Source organism: Protobothrops mucrosquamatus, unplaced genomic scaffold (assembly GCF_001527695.2).
Source record: "Protobothrops mucrosquamatus isolate PMUCROS unplaced genomic scaffold, P.Mucros_1.0 scaffold_213, whole genome shotgun sequence".
Taxonomy (NCBI): domain Eukaryota; kingdom Metazoa; phylum Chordata; class Lepidosauria; order Squamata; family Viperidae; genus Protobothrops; species Protobothrops mucrosquamatus.
Window position 1 is genome coordinate 1,730,673 of NW_015386289.1, and position 17,294 is coordinate 1,747,966.

The 17,294-nt window shown below is 46.0% G+C and overlaps 1 protein-coding gene across 1 annotated transcript; it reads right to left on the minus strand.

Moving 5' to 3' along the window:
* Positions 1-2,070: 2,070 nt before the first annotated feature.
* INSM1 (INSM transcriptional repressor 1) lies at positions 2,071-3,468 on the minus strand. Its single transcript, XM_029286393.1, has one exon. It carries the CDS (start codon positions 3,466-3,468, stop codon positions 2,071-2,073), a length of 1,398 nt encoding a protein of 465 aa, XP_029142226.1.
* Between the last annotated feature and the right edge of the window lie 13,826 nt (positions 3,469-17,294).

Below are 17,294 nucleotides of genomic sequence, written 5' to 3' on the forward strand. Positions count from 1 at the left end.
TGGATTTCTCTGACCTATCACCTCACATCCAGCCAGGAAACTCCATCAAAATGAATGAGACTGACCTGGAACAAACCCAAAAAGAACTGGGCTGTAGTTCTGTATTCACCATTGAATTCTATGGAGCCTGGTAGCATTTCCTTTCCCTGGAACTGGTGGATTCCTGCAAGTTTGTTCTGCCCAACAACTTGTGCTGGAAGACATTTCCTCTCCCTCCATGCTCCACAGCATCCAGAAGAAACCCCCCCCCCCCGTTTTCCGGCAAAGAACTTCCAAACTATTTGGAAAATCTGCCCCAAAATAAGTTTATTCATTTTCCTGCATTAAAATACTGATAAATTCAGGACTTTGGAGTGGTTTCTTGCATTCAGTACAATAAAGCAATAAGAGGAAAATGAAATCTAGGTGCGGGTGGAAAATAGGTCTCTGAAAGGTGAGCTGCAGCAGGACAGAGTGCTTGAAGGTTCTCTAGAGAGCAGGGCTTTTCTAGTGTTTAACTGTGTTTATGCTCCCTTAGTCTAACTCAAAGGGTGGCCACCAGGCTGTCAGTAGGGTCGCTCTGCATTTTTTTTTCCAAAGGACGTTTAATTCCTCTTTCTGTTTCTGGGGCAGAGCTCAGGCAATGAAATGAGAAATCTGGAAATGAATGTGGTGAGGTCTGATACTTATTAGGTATTTGCACCTAGGTTGAAGAAAGAGATGCTCCCCCCCCCCAAATCACAGATAACTCACGATTGCCAGCTTGCAACTTATTTAACTACTAAAAAGTACAAAACTTTTATTTTTCAACTGCAGCCTCAGCAATCCCAATGGAGTAAACTTGGCCAACCAGAATGGTTAAAGGCCATTCTGTAGGAATGGATAAAGCATAGAAACATGAAAAAAAAACCCCTCCAATGTACACTTGAATTTGAAAATATTTTATTTGAATAATAAATAATTATACAGTTAAAACAGTTCTATTGAAGCATTCTATAAATAGCTAACAGTTAAGAAAATAATGTGTGTAGAAAAGAGATTGCATCTAAAAGTAAGCTGAGCTGTTTGAGAGCCCTCCAAGCAAGAATAAGAGTTGCAGTTGTGTAGTTTATTCTAGATATAAAAGTTAAATCCCTTTCGGCAGATTTTTTTTTTTATTAAAAAAAGAAGGTAATCATGCAATCCCCCTGTATGTTTACCTAGAAATGAGCCCCACACATTTCAGAAGGACTTATTTCCAGGGAAGTGAGTTTGGGACTGCAGCACTTAAGAGCACAGTGAAATGGTAAGAGAAAGGCAAAGCACATCAAAAATGATATAAACACCATGATTAATAAATAACCAATAAATAACAATTGCGCATAAATCAACATATACACAGTGTCAACAAATATCTCTAGTTCAAAAAAGAAAGAAACCGGAACGGTTGGCATTTTATAATATTAAGGCAGCGTCTACAACATTATTCAACAACAATAAAGTCAAGGCAATTGTGGCTATACTAACCAAAGTTATATTTTTAAGCGGTTTGATTTTGTTCACATACAAAATAAAATTTAAGGAAACGAACCAACCAACGACAACAAAAAGGTAAAGCCAGATCCCAGCAGTTCACAAGCCATAATAAAGCTAATCAAGTAGGTAAATGTTCAGTTCATAGCCTGTGAAATGTAAAGGCATCCATCATCATTCCTTAAGATTCACTAGGGGCAGCAGGAGACAGAACGGGAATTTTTTTCTTTAAAATAGCTCGGACACTTTGGAGCAGCTCCGGGTGCAGGGAAAAGAGGGGTGGGCTGCTCCAGAGTGCGCCCTCCGAGCGGCACAGATAAGACGCCTTAAACCCCAGCATCACACAGAGGCTCAGCGCCTGGCAGTGGGTCGGTGGGGGGGGGGGAGAGCCCTACGAAACAGCAGCAGCAGCAGCAGCAGCTGAAGGATTATCGCCGGTTGGCAAACTGACCCGGCCGGACTCCTGCAGGAAAGGCGCGAAGGGCCAGCGAAGACCTTGCCATTGCGCAGGTCGGGCTAGCTGGTTGGCGGCGGGCGGGGCGGCGCTGGTGCTGGAGGCAAGGCACTGCGGGACTCCCTCTAGCAGGCTGGGCGCACGGGGACCTGGAGCAAGATGACCTGCCGGTTCTCCGAGGGGTGGCATTTGTTGATGTGGCGGGTGAGGCCTGGCGAGCTGTAAAATGTCGCCGGGCAGTATTTGCAGGGGAAGGCCTGGGCGGCATGGAGCACGCGCAGGTGACGCTCCTGACCGCTCTTACTGGGGAAGGTCTCCCCGCACACTGGGCAGAGGTGGCACTCCCCGGACAAGCTCAGCGGGCTGTGGCCGGCCGCCGCCGCCTCTTCCAGACAGGCCTCCGGAAGCGGGCGAGCCTGGGACAAGCCGTCAAGGGGCTCGTGGTGGAGCGGCAGGTGCTTACGCAGGGCGCTCTGGCGTCGGAAGCGCTTGGCGCAACGCGGGCAGGTGAATTCTTCGGCTCCGGCGGCCTCCGGTTCTCCGCTGCTGCCGCCCCCACCGCTCCCGGGACTCGGCGTATCCCGCTCGCTGCTGCTACTACTGTTGCCGCCGCCGCCGCCGCCGCCTCCACCCCCTCCCTTGGCAGTCTCCTCCGGAACAGGCTTGGCCTTGGTCGGCGGGCCGTTGACTGGCCGGGGCTTGTGCCATCGGCGATGCGAGGCCAGGTTGGCCGGACAGCTGAAGAGCTTGTCGCACTCGGGACAGCGGTACTCGACGCGCACGATACGCGAGCACTTGTGCTGAGCCAGAGCCAGCGGGTCCGGGTAGCGTTCCTTGCACAGTTGGCAGATGAATTCGCCCAGCGGCTGCACGCTCCCCGTTCTCAGCCCCACGGCCGAGCCGATCGGCGGCTGCTGCTGCTGCTGCTGCGCTTGCTGCGTCGTTGGAGCAGGCTCCGGCGGCCCTTCTTTGATCCGCAGCCCCAGCACAGGCGACGTAGTCACCTCGTCCTCGAAGTGCAACTTGCGGGCTGCCTTGGCCTTTCTGCCCTGAGAACGCTTCGGTGGGCCTGGGCTCGGCCCATGGCTGCGCTGAGGGGCAGGCGGCGGGCCAGAAGCGATGGCGGCGGCGGCGGCCGCCGCGACTGCCCAAAGCTTGAGGTCTCCTCCAGGGCCCAAGAGTAACGGTTCCGGCGCCGGGAAGGACTCGGCGGAGACGGGCGAGGCCAGGTGGAGGCTACGTTCCTCGCTCACCGCTCGCGCTGGACTGTGCAGCGGCGCCGGCGAAGAGGGGCCCTCCGGCGTCCCAAACTGCGGCACAGCAGGCGCAGGCAGAAGCGCCGCTTCGGCGGATTCCGAGGCAGAAGCCGCGCTGGCGAAGTGAGGGGCGGGAAAAGGTGGAGGAACCAAGATCTGCACCGGATCGCCTCCTTCCAGCCCAGCGGCCGGGTAGCAGGAGCAACGCGTCCGGTAAGAGATGGGCGTAGGTCTGCGACTCCTCTTCACCAAAAAGCCCCGGGGCATCCTCGGGCAGCTCCGGAAGGCGTCTGCGGCTGGTGATGCTGCTGCCCCAGTCTCTGAGCGGCAAGCGCGGTTCTAGCATCCAGCTGGTCCTTGTTCGATCACCCCGCCTTCCCTCCGTCAGCCGAGCCAAACGGGAGAGAGAAACAGAAGTGGTGGTGGAGGAGGAGGAGGCCTCGCCTCGCCTCCTCACTTCGCGCGCTCGCAGTCTGTGCTGCGGCGGACTCCCCGGGCGTCCCCGCCAGAGCGCCACACAGCCGCCGCCTCTCGGTGATGTCGCCCCCCCAGTCGCCCAGCCTCACCGCCCGCTTTTTAAGGGGGGAGGACAGCATTGTTCTGTCCTCCTGCTCCTCCCCGGAGCCAATCAGCGCTTCCCGCGGCTGCTCCATTGGCTTTGAGGCAGAAAGGGGGCAGGCGCCCGCCGAGCTAGTGGCTGAGCTAGGTAGGGCGCAGCAGATGTACCTGAGGGGTTCGGCGCTTCTCTTTTCTTTTCGTTTTCCCTCCCCCTCCTTTTCTTTTCTTAGGTCTTCCCTTCCCCCTGCCCTCCTTGTCCCCCAAAAGGCACACGCCCAGCTCCGCCTCCTTTCACGGTCTGCTGCTTTTCTATGGGAAGGCGCACGTGCCTCCCTTTTGTGTCTTTTCTCCAGGCGGGGCACAAGAGCTGCCAAATCGAAATATCCATCAACATGACAATAAGGGATGGGGAGGACGAGTGTGTTGGCAGTTGGGGGGGGGGGAGCCTGTCCACACCTCCGCGAGCAAAATAGCAACAAAAGAGAAGAATGAGTCGAAATATGTCGAGAAGAGGGCAAAATGCAGGCGGGAGCCGCGAACGGTGCGGAGCAAGAGAAGGGCGCCAATTGTTTAAAAGCCCTCTGGGGCCAGGAAAATCCTGAGGAAAGGAACGGCTATAGAAATCGCGGGGCGCGCGAGCTTCTAGTGGCGGAACAGAAGCAGCCCAGCGCCACACATGGGGGGCGGCGGAGGGGGGAGAGGGAGGGAGGGAGGAAAGTGGGACAAGGCAACGCGCGCGAGCCCGGCCGCGCCTCCAGCCGCTTGTTGTCTTCGCCGAGGCAAAAGCTTCTCGCGGCGAAGAGCTTTGTCCGCAGAAAGTACTGCGGCTGCGCTGGCGCTTTTGAGGAAAAAAAAGCTCTCTCGCCCCTCTTCCCTGCCGTCGGGCTTAATCCTGTACAAACCTACTCGAGAGTAAACCCATAAAGTTGAATGGGGTATTGCTATTTTTAATTTAGCTGGCAAACCGGGTGGGGTGGGGGGGTGGGAAGCGAAATCCCAGGCGCTCCTAGGCGATTTCCTTTGCCAGGTCTAGCCCGAGCGAAAAAAACGCAAGCAGAGGATTGCAACCACTTGCCGGGGAGACCTGTGGCTGTTTCAGACCGCAAAGCTGTGCGCTGTGGCGCAGACGCTCAGGAAGGAAGCGCCGCTGCCTTGGGGGTGCGCATGTCACTGTTGCTTCAACTGTTTACCCCGTTCAAGCGTTAATGTATTTATAAATGCGTGGACTGAGCATTTGTGCCTTGACGAGACATTTTGATATAGAATTGGACTGTAAATACAGGTAACATCTTGGGCCTAAGAGCACCCTGCACAATGAAGCTTTTGCTTGCTTTTCTAAGACCATCCGGGTGGGAGGAAGGGCTCCGTCTCTTCCAGCCGTCGTCAGATCCTAGTTAGGGAGAGGATCTGACTACTAGTCTTTGCAACAAGTCCGACTCAAAACCCCGCGGCTTTCTGGAACAACGGCGACTGTGCAGCTCCGCGGCTTAAATTCCCCTCCTGGCCAGCGTTCTACCCCGGGCTAGGGAAGCAGCGAAGCCGTGTCCCCTCCCCTTGCAATCAGAGGCTCTCGGGGCCCCTCAAGCAACACCCGAGGACCCCTCCCATCTGCCGCGTCTGGGCTCCTCTGCCTTCTGCCTGCCAGGTTCGAAATTCTATTTTCTGACCGCTTTGCCACCTTGCAACGTGTAATTACAGCGAGCAGAATTCTTTGGAAACCGAGTGCGTTTATCTCGGCTTCCTGTCGGTTGATAGGATTGTTTCTTTCCGCCTTCTGGCCATGATCCGATATTCTCCTGAGCAATCTTCGAGGAGGAGCTGAGCTGCATTTCAAAAGGGGCAGAGAATCGCCCCCTCCTTCTCAAAGCACCAGATGGTTCAAAACCGAATTCATTCGGTTTAAGTGGGCTGATGGTGGGTCGCCATTCTGATACAGGCTCTTTAAAGTTGATGAAGGCGCCCTTGGCGGCTCAGGGAGGGAGGGAGGGAGCGAGAGAAAGGATGGAGCCGGCGGGGGCTCATGCATTTTAATCCAGTGAGGGCATTTTGCTGTTTGACATCTGATGCTAAATCAAGGGGTCTAATCAAGTAGCCAAAGCGGGAGAGAGAGAGAAAGGGCCTGTCTGCCCAAGGAGGTCTTCCTCTGTCTCCCCCGCCACCTTTGTCAAGGAAATTAACCTCTGGGTATTGAAAGGGAACCGCGGCCAATCTGGAGCAGTAAGAGGCGCGTGCTGCTGGGGGCCCGCCGCGGGGGTGGGGAGGGAGCGGGGGGGGTGCAGCGACTGGAGAGACTCCGCGCTTAGCCTTCCGCGCAAACTCCTAAGCGCTAGTAGCCAGTCCGGACCTTCGGGCGCTGGGAGGCCTTAAAAACAAGAAGTTCCTCCCGCCTGATTTTGCGCTTGGCCCGTAAAAAAACGCAAACTGGACGGCGTAATCGGGGAAAGAAGAGCGGGAGAGGGAGGAGAAGCACCGCGCGGTTTCCCACCCGCTTTACCGGCGCTGGCTCTCCGCTACAAGTCGCCCTTCATTGGAAGCATTCGAGGCCCGGCGCGTTTCGTTTTGCTGACTGCTATGAAGTTAACCAGAACGTGGATTTGTTCAGGGCCGGCTACGGCACTAGGCCGAAGAGAAAGGGACAAGAGTCACCTAACCCGGCACTTCCCGCTTTAGGTGATTTCTCTCTCTCTCTCTCTCTCTCTCTCTTATAGCAGGGGAAAGTATTGAATTCACTAGCTTTATCAACATTATTGTAATCTGTAGTTTGGGTATCTACTCCATGTATTTTCTCAACTACTCTCTGTAGTGACTCAGACATCTTCTCCCCCTCCCCCTCAACAACACACACCACTAATATAATTGTAATTAGTCTCTTCATTCAGATTTCAATTGCCAGGGCTAAATGCATTGGTAATTTGTCCCAATTAAATTTGATCCCTGTACTGTACTGTACAGTTGTCACTAAATTTTAGGTGGATTTAAAATACAAAGCAGGTTATTTTAATTTTTAAGCAAATTGCTGGGGACACAAAAGATGTAAGAGGTTTTAAACACACACACAATACAAAGTAAACTCTTGATTATGCTTGGGATTTTTTTTTGCCTTTTATCCAATGCCACATCAAACCCTCTTGGTTTAAGATCTTGTCCTTTCAAAGGTATTTGGAAAGAACAGTCTAAATTTTGCAGTGAAAGGGGAGAAAAAGGAGAAACATGGCAAGCACCATCTTTCAAAGCAAGTGCAAACAGCTCTTGCAGAAGTGTGTGCAACTAGTCAGGGAGAAGAACCCAGTTTCTCTCGTTTTTGCAAGCAACCATCTTAGGATGCCTGGCAGCCCAAGGCCTTCCTCCACCTGCATCTAACCATTTTGCAAGCATCCTCTGAATGCTCCTCTGAAACAAGGTGAACTCAGCTGGACTGTTGTTAAAAATTGTCTTTCCCCCCTTACCACCAGTGTGCCTCAAAGCTCCACCCATTACATCAGAGACAGAGTCAGGTGACCAACAACCAATGGGGTCAGAGAGATGCTTATTGGCCATTTCAGACTAATAGGGCACGCCCTCTTCCCTGGTCCCTACTTGACCTTGCTAGCCACCATTCTTCTGATGTCTCCCTAGGGAATTGGATGCTGCAGCACATGAAACACAGCTACCTGTCTGGGCTTGAAGTAGAATAACAGTGAAATGGTATAATAGAATATTGTAACAGATTGAAATAGCATTAAACTGATGTGGTAGTACCGTACCTCCCCCCCCCTTTCCTTGCCTCCCAAACAGCATAGAGGAATCCACTGGTAGACATCTGTGCTGGTGACTGTTTTTCTTGCTGGATGGTGTTATATTGAAAGAGAGGGGCAGTAGATTCAGAGGTCTTAACCATCTCTCCTATGCTGCCCAGGTAGAATAACCCTACCTAGCCACTAGTCAGAAGACTGGTAGTAGGAGCAGCAGTGGGGATAACATTTTTTTTCCTGCAGATTATAAAATAGGTGGAACAGCAACAACAGTGAAGAATGCCTCTAATGCAAGAAGCAGAGATTAGGGCTAGAGATGTTGGACTTCACAAATTATTTATTTATGGAGTGAAATTCTGTTGGTTGGATTTTAAGGTACTAGAATCTTAAGAGGATGAAAAATGGAGTTTCCTGTGACATTCCAGTCAAGCACAAAGCCCCCCAAAATATCTAAACAAAAGTGATTCCTACTAGTGATTTATAACAGGGATCCCCAATCTCCAGTCCATGGACCGGCACTGGTCCACGGCATGTCAGAAACTGGTCCACGCAAACAAGCAAAGCCCCATCTGCAGGATGTAGCCAGCATATGAAACCACACACTCTCCAGTCCATGAAAAAACCTCTCTCTCCAAGGAACCGGTCCCTGATGCCCAAAAGGTTTGGGCGCCACTGATTTATGACATTTTCTAGCTCATCCAACCATGCAATAATCCTGAGAATGGGCTTCAGAGTGCTACAGTGATGGAAAAATAATGCTAAATATGTTATTAGTCACTAAAGGGAAAAAGCGTGGTGGAGGATTTTCAGTGTAGTGTATTGGAATGTAGATCCCATCAATTTAGGCTAAAGTATGAGAAGCACCAGGTTGAGCATATAGAATCCACCATAAATATACTGCTCAAAAAAATAAAGGGAACATTTTACTATGGAACTGAAGGGATTTGCGTTCCCTTTATTTTTGTGAGCAGTATATATTCCAGTGAAAAATACTAACTTTTCTCTTTCTCCTACTAAAACTAAATGTGCCTTTCTAAATCAATTTACCTGGAAATTAAGCATTGTTTGGACTGAGCCAGCCTTAAATAAACTTGTATAGGATTGTAGCATGAAGTGTTCTGAGCTTCGCTTGAATTGTGACTCAATCACTCTCTCTTTAATGGAAGATTTACAGTACATTGCAAACCAAATGTTAAAAGAAATATTGGTTGGCTGGATTCACACATTACAATTGGCACTAAACCAGGTTAACTAAATGCAATAGCTGTGATTGTAACACATGCTATGTTCAAATAACTAAAATATAGCTTAATATGATAATAGTAGTCTGGATCACTCAATATGCTTAAGACAATCATAGCATTTCCTGCAATATATTGGACAACAAACTATCCAATACCATTTCAGCCTGATTTAGTATGCTGTGTGAACCCAGATATTAAATGAGTCACTGGCAACTTTTAGCTAAATTGCTTACTTGTTATTCAAATGAGGATAGCAGGGTTAACCAGAAAAGACTAGTTTCAGTACTTGGGATCTGTAAACCAGAAAATATTGTGTCTCTGAGTACATACAAAGATTGGTGCCATCTGAAGGCTTTCCTTCAATCACCAAGGCACTCCACTGAAGTGGGTAGAGCAGACTAGATTTTTCTCTCCCATTTCTTACATGAATTTTCCCTTACTGACATCATACACATCATACATAATACGTATGCACAAACCACACTCCTTGTGAAAAGAGATCATGTATATGAGTTCAATAAGTCTTCTAGGAAGCCAGGACTCCAAGCTTCTTCCCAGAATTATTGCCATTTTTAAGGCTTCTGGCTCTCTTATTTGTAGAAATACCAGAAAATCAGACTGGCAGTATTTCATCCAAATGTTCAGCAAGACATAAATCTGATCTGTTATGCTTGCCTTCCAGCATTCTGGCCAACTGGCATTGCTAACTAATAGGAGTCAAAATATTATTTAATGCCATGAAATCCTTTCCAATGCAGGAGGCGGTAAATGTTTAGGTTCTTGGCACTTTCTCTGTTTGCCACTCTTGCTCTATCCTTCTTAGTGCACGCTCAAGATTTGCACCCTATAAACTCTCTAGCTAAGGGTCTCTTTGTTCTGATTGTGGTCCCGTTGCAGCAGACTTTAGCAGAGTCTGTGGTACAAACATTAAAATGGGAAAATGGGATAGACCAGAATTCTCTACCATATCACAAATGTCTCTGCCACCTCCAGCACAATGACAATAAACGAAGTATGGGTCATGTATTGCCTTTGATTCTTCACTTAAAATTGACATCAGCACCAGAATGTCCTGGCATCTCCTGTTTTCTGTCCTAGCAACTGTTCCTAGCTTGTTTCCAGCATCAGATTTCCATTTAAGTCAAGAGAAACATTTGTTCAATGGACAAAGATTGATCTACCTCTAAATGCTCATTATTCCCACTACTCTTGCTTAGTATTTTCATACACTGTAAAATATAGTGCAAATCATTGTTAATTACTTCCATCTCTGGATTGCTCCTGACAGTCAAGTTAAACTGTTCTCCACCAATATGTGAGGATCAGAAAATTTGTTGGCATAAATTTTGCTTCTTCCTGTTGCCAGACCATGTTGTCATAGTAATGAGGTTGGCAAGTGGTCTTGTCCTTCCTTACTCATTGTTGTAGCCCAAGCGATAGAAGGAGAGCGAATTCTCTAGCTTTGTTTTCCCTTCAATCAAGATCCACCTGCTGGATGGAAAGATATCCACCATTCTCCTTAATATGGGTTCAGGATGAGGAGAATTTAAAGCAGATAAAGAACAGAACTATTCTGAAAAGTTGCCTAATAATGGAAGGTGGTAAAACGGAAAGGTGCACCCCCCCCTCACAACCCCTCTTACGTGTCCATTGACTGCCACTTGGGCTGTTATGTTTTAGTATAATTACAATGAATCTCAGAAATCGAAAGAGTCATTATCTTGTTAGTCACACTTAATATTTGTATTACATGTGCTAAAGAAAAACAAAAGCAAGCAGCATCTACGTGTAGTGGGGAGCGGCCTTCCGACAGTTTTTCGGCTCGGGGAAAAGAAATCACGCAGTACAGATTAACGCGCAGCAGCACCTCGCTGGGTAAATTTGGAAGGCCGCCGGTTGCCCTCCCGTTGATCCGAGCAGCCTTCCGCATCTTTTCTCTCCTCCTCCTCCTCCTCCCTGCTGTTCTCCGGCGGGCTAATCGTGCACCTTCCTCGGCTTTGGAACCACTGCTCTTACTCCCTGCGCGGCGGAAACAATGGTGGCATTGCTGAGTACTGTTTGACCCGGGCCAAGCGGGGCCTCGGGAGAGAGGCCTTTGTGTTCACAGGAATTAGCGATTGTTGTGCCAGCCCGAGGGACACGCGAGAGACACGCGAACTCCTCCGCCCGCCTCCCCGTGCCCGGCTTCGGCCTTTATTTTTCTTTTAAGCTGCGCTCTCTCTCCCTCGCTTGTCAACCACCACCCCCTTTGTTCGGCACTATTAGCATAAAGCTGCCACGGATCTCCCGTTTAAATAATTACGCCGCAAAGAAGGGGGGATACGAAAGAACGAAAACAAGAAAAAACAAAACCCACGAAACGGAGGGAGGGAGGGGAGGAAGAGATCTCCTATTTTCTCTTGTTCCACGTTCATGTCCGCGCATTGAATGCCGGGACCAGCTTGGGTCCCACCGCAATTTAAGTGAACCTGTGAAGACGCAGCCCTTCTTCACCCGCCTGTTTTGGTGGCAAATGAGGTTGAAGCCCCCCGGAAGGGCCAGTGGAGCCAAGCGTCCTGAAGGAGAGCAAACGGCCCACTTGGCCTCGGGAAAATACATTGGGCCATTTTTCCCGCCTCAACGAAGCCGGGGCCAAAGACTTTCCCGGGTAAGCGGAGCCTTTTCAGCCTGAAGAAAGTATTTCGAGAAACCTGAAAAAACATCTCCCAGGAGGAACGGGGTGTGTGTGTGTGTGTGTCGCTGGCGGAGTTGCAGCTCAAGCCACCTCGGCGCTAACTTTCGAGCGAAGCTGCTTAGAGACAGACAGTTACAGGCAATCGCAGCGGAAAGGTCAGGCGCCAGCTGCCCGCCCCCGCGGCAGGAGCTGCAGCCAGGCTTTGGGCGCCCCTCCCATATCGCTGGCCCTCCACTTCGGGGGCTCTTTGTCCTTTGCTCTGTGGCGGCGTGTGCGGGAGTGCGGTGCGTCAAGGGCGCGCGTGTTTCATTTGTCCGGCGCAAATGTGTTTGCTCAGCGATGTGTGCCTTCCCTGCCTACTCTCTACTTAATGAGGGAGGCCGTCGCTTCGTGCCCATTAGCATACAGCTGCGGTCCCTCCTCCTCCTCCTCCCTTAGGGGCGAAGCACACTTTATCCGGCCTTATCATCTCTTTCCTCAACTAGAACAATCAACAGCTTCTCACACATGACTGAGCCCACTCCCAGCTCTGCCCTCAGCCCGCCTCCCTTCTCTTGTTTTGCCTCTTTTTGCCTTCCCCCCCCCCCAAGTCGGAAAATAATATAAGCATGTTTTACATCTTTTTGCGATCTTTCCTTCTTACTTGCTGAGAAGGAAGAACGTAGAAACCTCTTCCAAGCACCTCGGCCGCCGATTCTGTGCCAGAGCTGGAGAAGATTCAGCGTTGGAAATTCACAGTTGGAGGAGATTGGCTAAGTTTGTGACCTGTGACCTCTTTTCAGAAAAGAGGCATTTTGCGGTTCTGCTTCATGTATCCCCTGCAATCCCAATCTACAGGGAATCACCCTAAGGCTGGGCAGGGCTCACTTTAGATTCTGGCCTTGTAGGTCCTGGCAAACACAGAAGCCAAGTCCAATCCACTGCACTACTCCAGTTGGGAAAGTTGGGAAATGGGCTTTTCTTAGAAAATACAGATTGCTGGGCCTTTTTCCATCTTGCTGTTCAGTACACATACAATTACACAATCCCTGGCAACTTGTTTTTAATTCCTCCTTGTACTCATGGTTGATCTTAATTTTGCTGTGAGCTCATCAATAAGATAGGCTTAAGTCACCCTTAGCTGTGTTACTATTAGTGCTCCCATTCTGGCACCGTCCACAGGCAGTTTGAAGATACACAACCTTCCCTGATCTCCTTCGATGGACGTCTGGCTATTGTGCTGACTTGAAACAAACCAAAATTGAAATCAACAATGAAAACAGCAAATTACATACCAAAATGGTTTCTAATGATTCAGGAATGCAGTGAAAAAAATTTGAATATTAAAATATAGAACCTTTAAATAAAACTCTATGTAAAATTAAGTTCAGATAACATATTTTCTAACAGTCCATGGATGGTTATTCTGTGAAATATGCTAGAAACAGCAATAACTACAAATCTGCTTATCTGCAAAATTATTAGAATAATTTATAGGGATTAAACTGTTAATAGGCACTTGTAACAATAGCTATATATTACCTCCAGTTGGATTCTCAGTAGATATTGTTTTGAAGATTGATTGGGAAGGTGTGTTTATGTTCCTCTTGTGGACATCTGGTCTGATATGTGATACTGGAATGGCAAACTAAAAAGGATGAAGCTTTGATCCACCACAATTCTTTTGTGAAGATCTTCATTTAAGATTGATTAAATCAAGAGATCATGAGCACAGGTGACATTTTTTAAAAGGGCCATGTGAAAGATCGTGTTGCTGATAAAATAATGGACAGGAATATGGTCAACCTCTAAAAGTGAAGAATGCTTCCACTATATACCTTTTATAGGCTGAGGGACATTATTCAAGGGAAGATCTCTTTGTAGCCTCTATGGAGTTTAGTTCCCTTTACAGAAGTCTAATAGACTGAAGTACAAATGTGTGATTACTTTGCATATAATGACAAGTGCCCAAGGGCCACCCATAGACATAAGGATCAGATAGGCAAAGAGGGACATATAGAGAAAAAGAATGGTGGGCTAGTTTGCAAGATGACATTGAATAGGTCAATAAAAGGTCTAACTCTTAGTTTTTGTTTTGTATGTTTTGTAGCCAAGCATTTTATAGTTCATTTGGTGAGCTTTAATGGATTGTGCAAATCCAAAATGTAAGAATAATTTAGTGACCAATGAAGCTTAATGCAGAAATCCAGCCAGTGAAGAGCACATACATTCAGAAAGACAAACTTATAGACTGGGATCCATGGGGAAGGGTTAAAAAAAACAACTAAAATCCTCCTTCAAGATTCATGTACAATATAGCCTACATCAATAGAGTTTCAGCATTCCTGTGGAGTCTGTTTCCTGATAGGGTCTAACTTCAATCTTGAAAACCTGACTGTGTTTTTCCTTCACTCCTTATATTCAGGTAATTAAGGTGGAATCATTTAAAGTTTCTAGGCTTCTCTTCATTTCTTGGTCTTGTGCTTTTGTAACTGTCCCCTTATAAGTCTTTCAAGATCATCTTTTTGGCTTTCCAATAATTATTCTGTACTATTGTTTATTTATATAGTCAAGGCCATGGTTTTCCCAGTTGCAATGTATGGCTGTGAAAGTTGGACCCCAAGAAAGGCTGAGCGCAAAAGAATTGAGGTCTTTGAACTATGGTGCTGGAGAAGACTTCTGTGAGTCCCCTGGACTGCAAGGCGATCAAACCGGTCAGTCCTAGAGGAGATCAACCCTGACTGCTCATTAGAAGGCCAGATCCTGAAGTTGAAACTCAAGTACTTTGATCACCTAATGAGAAGGAAGGACTCACTGGAGAAGAGCCTAATGCTGGGAAAGATTGAGGGCAATAGAAGAAGAGGACGACAGAGAATGAGGTGGCTGGATGGAGTCACTGAAGCAGTAGGCGTGAGCTTAAATGGACTCCAGAAGATGGTAGAGGACAGGAAGGCCTAGAGGAACGTTGTCCATGGGGTCGCGATGGGTCGGACATGACTTCGCAACTAACAACAACAATTGTTTATTTATATCATTATTTTTCAACCTTAGCAATTTTAAGGTTCAACTTCCAGAAGTTCCTAGCTAGCATGCTGGCTGGGGAATTCTGGGAGTTGAAGTCCACACATCTTAAAGTTGCCAAGGTTGAGAAACAATTATTTATATTGTTGTTGTTAGTGTCTATCCTGCATGTTTTTGCATTATGCTTGCCTATTTCTTATAACAAAGCTTTATCAATCCTTTGATTTTGCGTGATGTAATGAAGGTTTTTTTAAATCATTTTCTTGCAGACTGACCCTGACCCTAATTTGGAATGAGAGGAAGTGATTTGCTCACCGTCACCCAGCTGGCTTTCATATCTACAGGAGGACTAGAGCAGGGGTGTCAAACTGCCTGCCCGCAGGCTGGTTTCATCATACCGAAGCCGCGCCCACCCCATTGCCGGCAATGCAAAAAGAGTCGTAATACGTCGTGACACTTCACGTGACATGGCAAGTTTGACACCCGTGGACCAGAGCCTGGGCCTCCATGGTCTTAGTGCGGAGCCTTAACCATTACACCACACTGACTCACTTTTACTTATTATATTTAATAGTTTTAGTGTTTAAAGCCTTCTCCCATTGAAAATAGCATGTGTATGCATGTGATGTAAAGAGTAAACTTTAACTCCTCAGTTGATGTTTAGTAGGAGAGGACTGCTTCCTACTAAGGGAGAATCCTTGCTGTAGTGGAATTCTAACTTCCCACAGTTATATTTAATTGGGATGCTTCCTCCTCATGCAGCTATATGGAGAATTTCCTTTGACCACATATATGAGATAAATAGTTTAGCAAGAATCTGAATACGGCCATGAGCACAATGGTGCCTACGGCATTGTGTTGGAAATACTGGAACTGATGGACAAGAAGCATTTGAGGAGTAGGTAAAAGGAGAAGATACTAAATCTAGGAAGAATGTGATGGTGAAGCAGGACTGATAAGTCAGCACACCAAGCACTCCTCCACACACTCTGGAGATCTCGGAAGCCTCATGGCACGCATACCCAGATGATGTACAATTGACACATTATGTCAATATACACTACTAACGAAGACAGTGTTTTTATGCACACAAAGACCAAAAAGCATAATATCAGAAAACATGTAGAGAATAGGGAACAACAAGCAAGAGAAACAGTATCTTCTAAAAGAAATGGAGGATCTATAAGCATTTTACTATCACTCCAAACCAAAATCATAATTATCTAAGTCTAAGAAACTGAAGTAATGCAAGAAGAAAGTCTCTTTGTACACCCTCCCCAAACTCAACTGAACACAGAGAAGTATGTTCTATTGAATAAAATTGGACTAGGGATATAGCACTTTTGAAAAATTTAAAGTGATAGAATAAACCCCATTTTAGTAAATATAGTTTATTCAAACAATAATGACACTATTCTTTATTTTTATTTCAAAAGGAACAAATCTATTAAACTCTAAGGAATTAGCATCTGTTTATTTTTCCCAATTTAGGAAAAGAAGATAGGCAAACATAGAAAACAGAAGAAGTCATTAACATAGTATTAAAATGAAGAAAATATGTATTTTACAAACACATATTTTCAGAAAAAAGATGGAAAGCTCAAAATAAAGATTTTGTCATGTAAAGTAATCAGTTTTTCTTGATCTAATACTATCACTATTTCTTAAAATTTCCAATGTTTTATTTTTATTATTTTCTGGACTTATAAAAGCTAAACCTTAACTATATGGAGGAAACCTTTCTTTTATGTCATTTACTTCTTGATTTACTTTCAAGCCCAAACCAATTACTTTTTATTTAAATATATATACATAATTTTGAAAAAAAATATTAAAACTGTTTTCAGCCATCTCCAGGTTTAAGTGGAAAAATACCTTCAGTAAGAAAAACTAATTTTCTTCCTAGCAAATAGGACAGGTTCTCAAATATCTGAAATTATTATCAATCATAATCACATTGAATCAGATCAAATATGTTTACCTGAACTGAATAAATTGTATAGATTTGCATAGAACTTGGAGCACTTAAACTCATTGACTTCAATCAGTTTTTCACTGAGTAACCAAATAGGAGTTCACTTTTCTTGGTGTAGTGTGAATCAGCACCCCAAAATTACAAGGTATCTTTCTCATTAGCAGCCATTCTTTGGAATTAGTATGTAATTTTCAAGGGTGGAAATCAACTTTCTGTGGGTTTTTTTCTTTTTTCCACTTCTTTTCTTTTTCTTCTTTTTTCTTTTTCTTGCTTTTATTTATATTTTTATATTTTATGTTGCAATGAAATTCTAATGAAAGTATTTTTAAAAAAAAACATACATAATTTTAATGAAGACAGATTTAGGTGCAAATTCAGAATTCAATTTTTTGTTGAGTTTCCTACAATGTTTTGATGTAACAGTTGGGTACTGGCATCTGAGTATTAATTCAAGGAAAGTTATCCATGCGCCAATTTACTTAGCTCCGTAGCTTAGGTATTCTTTTATTTGTGATTTTAAAAATTTAAAAATTTTAACTATTATTTTAATAGTTTTGACTTGTTTCATTTTTAAATTTATTGTACACTGCTTTGTAATGTTGCTGATATGGCAAGTACAGAGAAATTGTTTCAATCAAACAAATGAATTGTGCACAATTTGTTAAACTGTGTACGCAACCTTTTTTTACTTCTCTAAAGCTTTCTGTGTACTTCTGTTTTAGTGCTAAAATGAAACAATACACACCTTTTCACATTACATGATATGGCCTCAAATAATTCAAGAAATAATCCTATTCCTCATAGCCCCACTGATGTTATGGTATTGCTGACTAGTCACAATATGATATGTATAAGATTATCCTTTATTCCTTTCTGACTGAATAGAACAGCAGTTACTGGAAAAATGCCTG

Excerpts from the sequence above, each read along its gene's own strand:
- INSM1 (XM_029286393.1), bottom strand. The coding sequence starts at position 3,468 with ATGCCCCGGGGCTTTTTGGTGAAGAGGAGTCGCAGACCTACGCCCATC.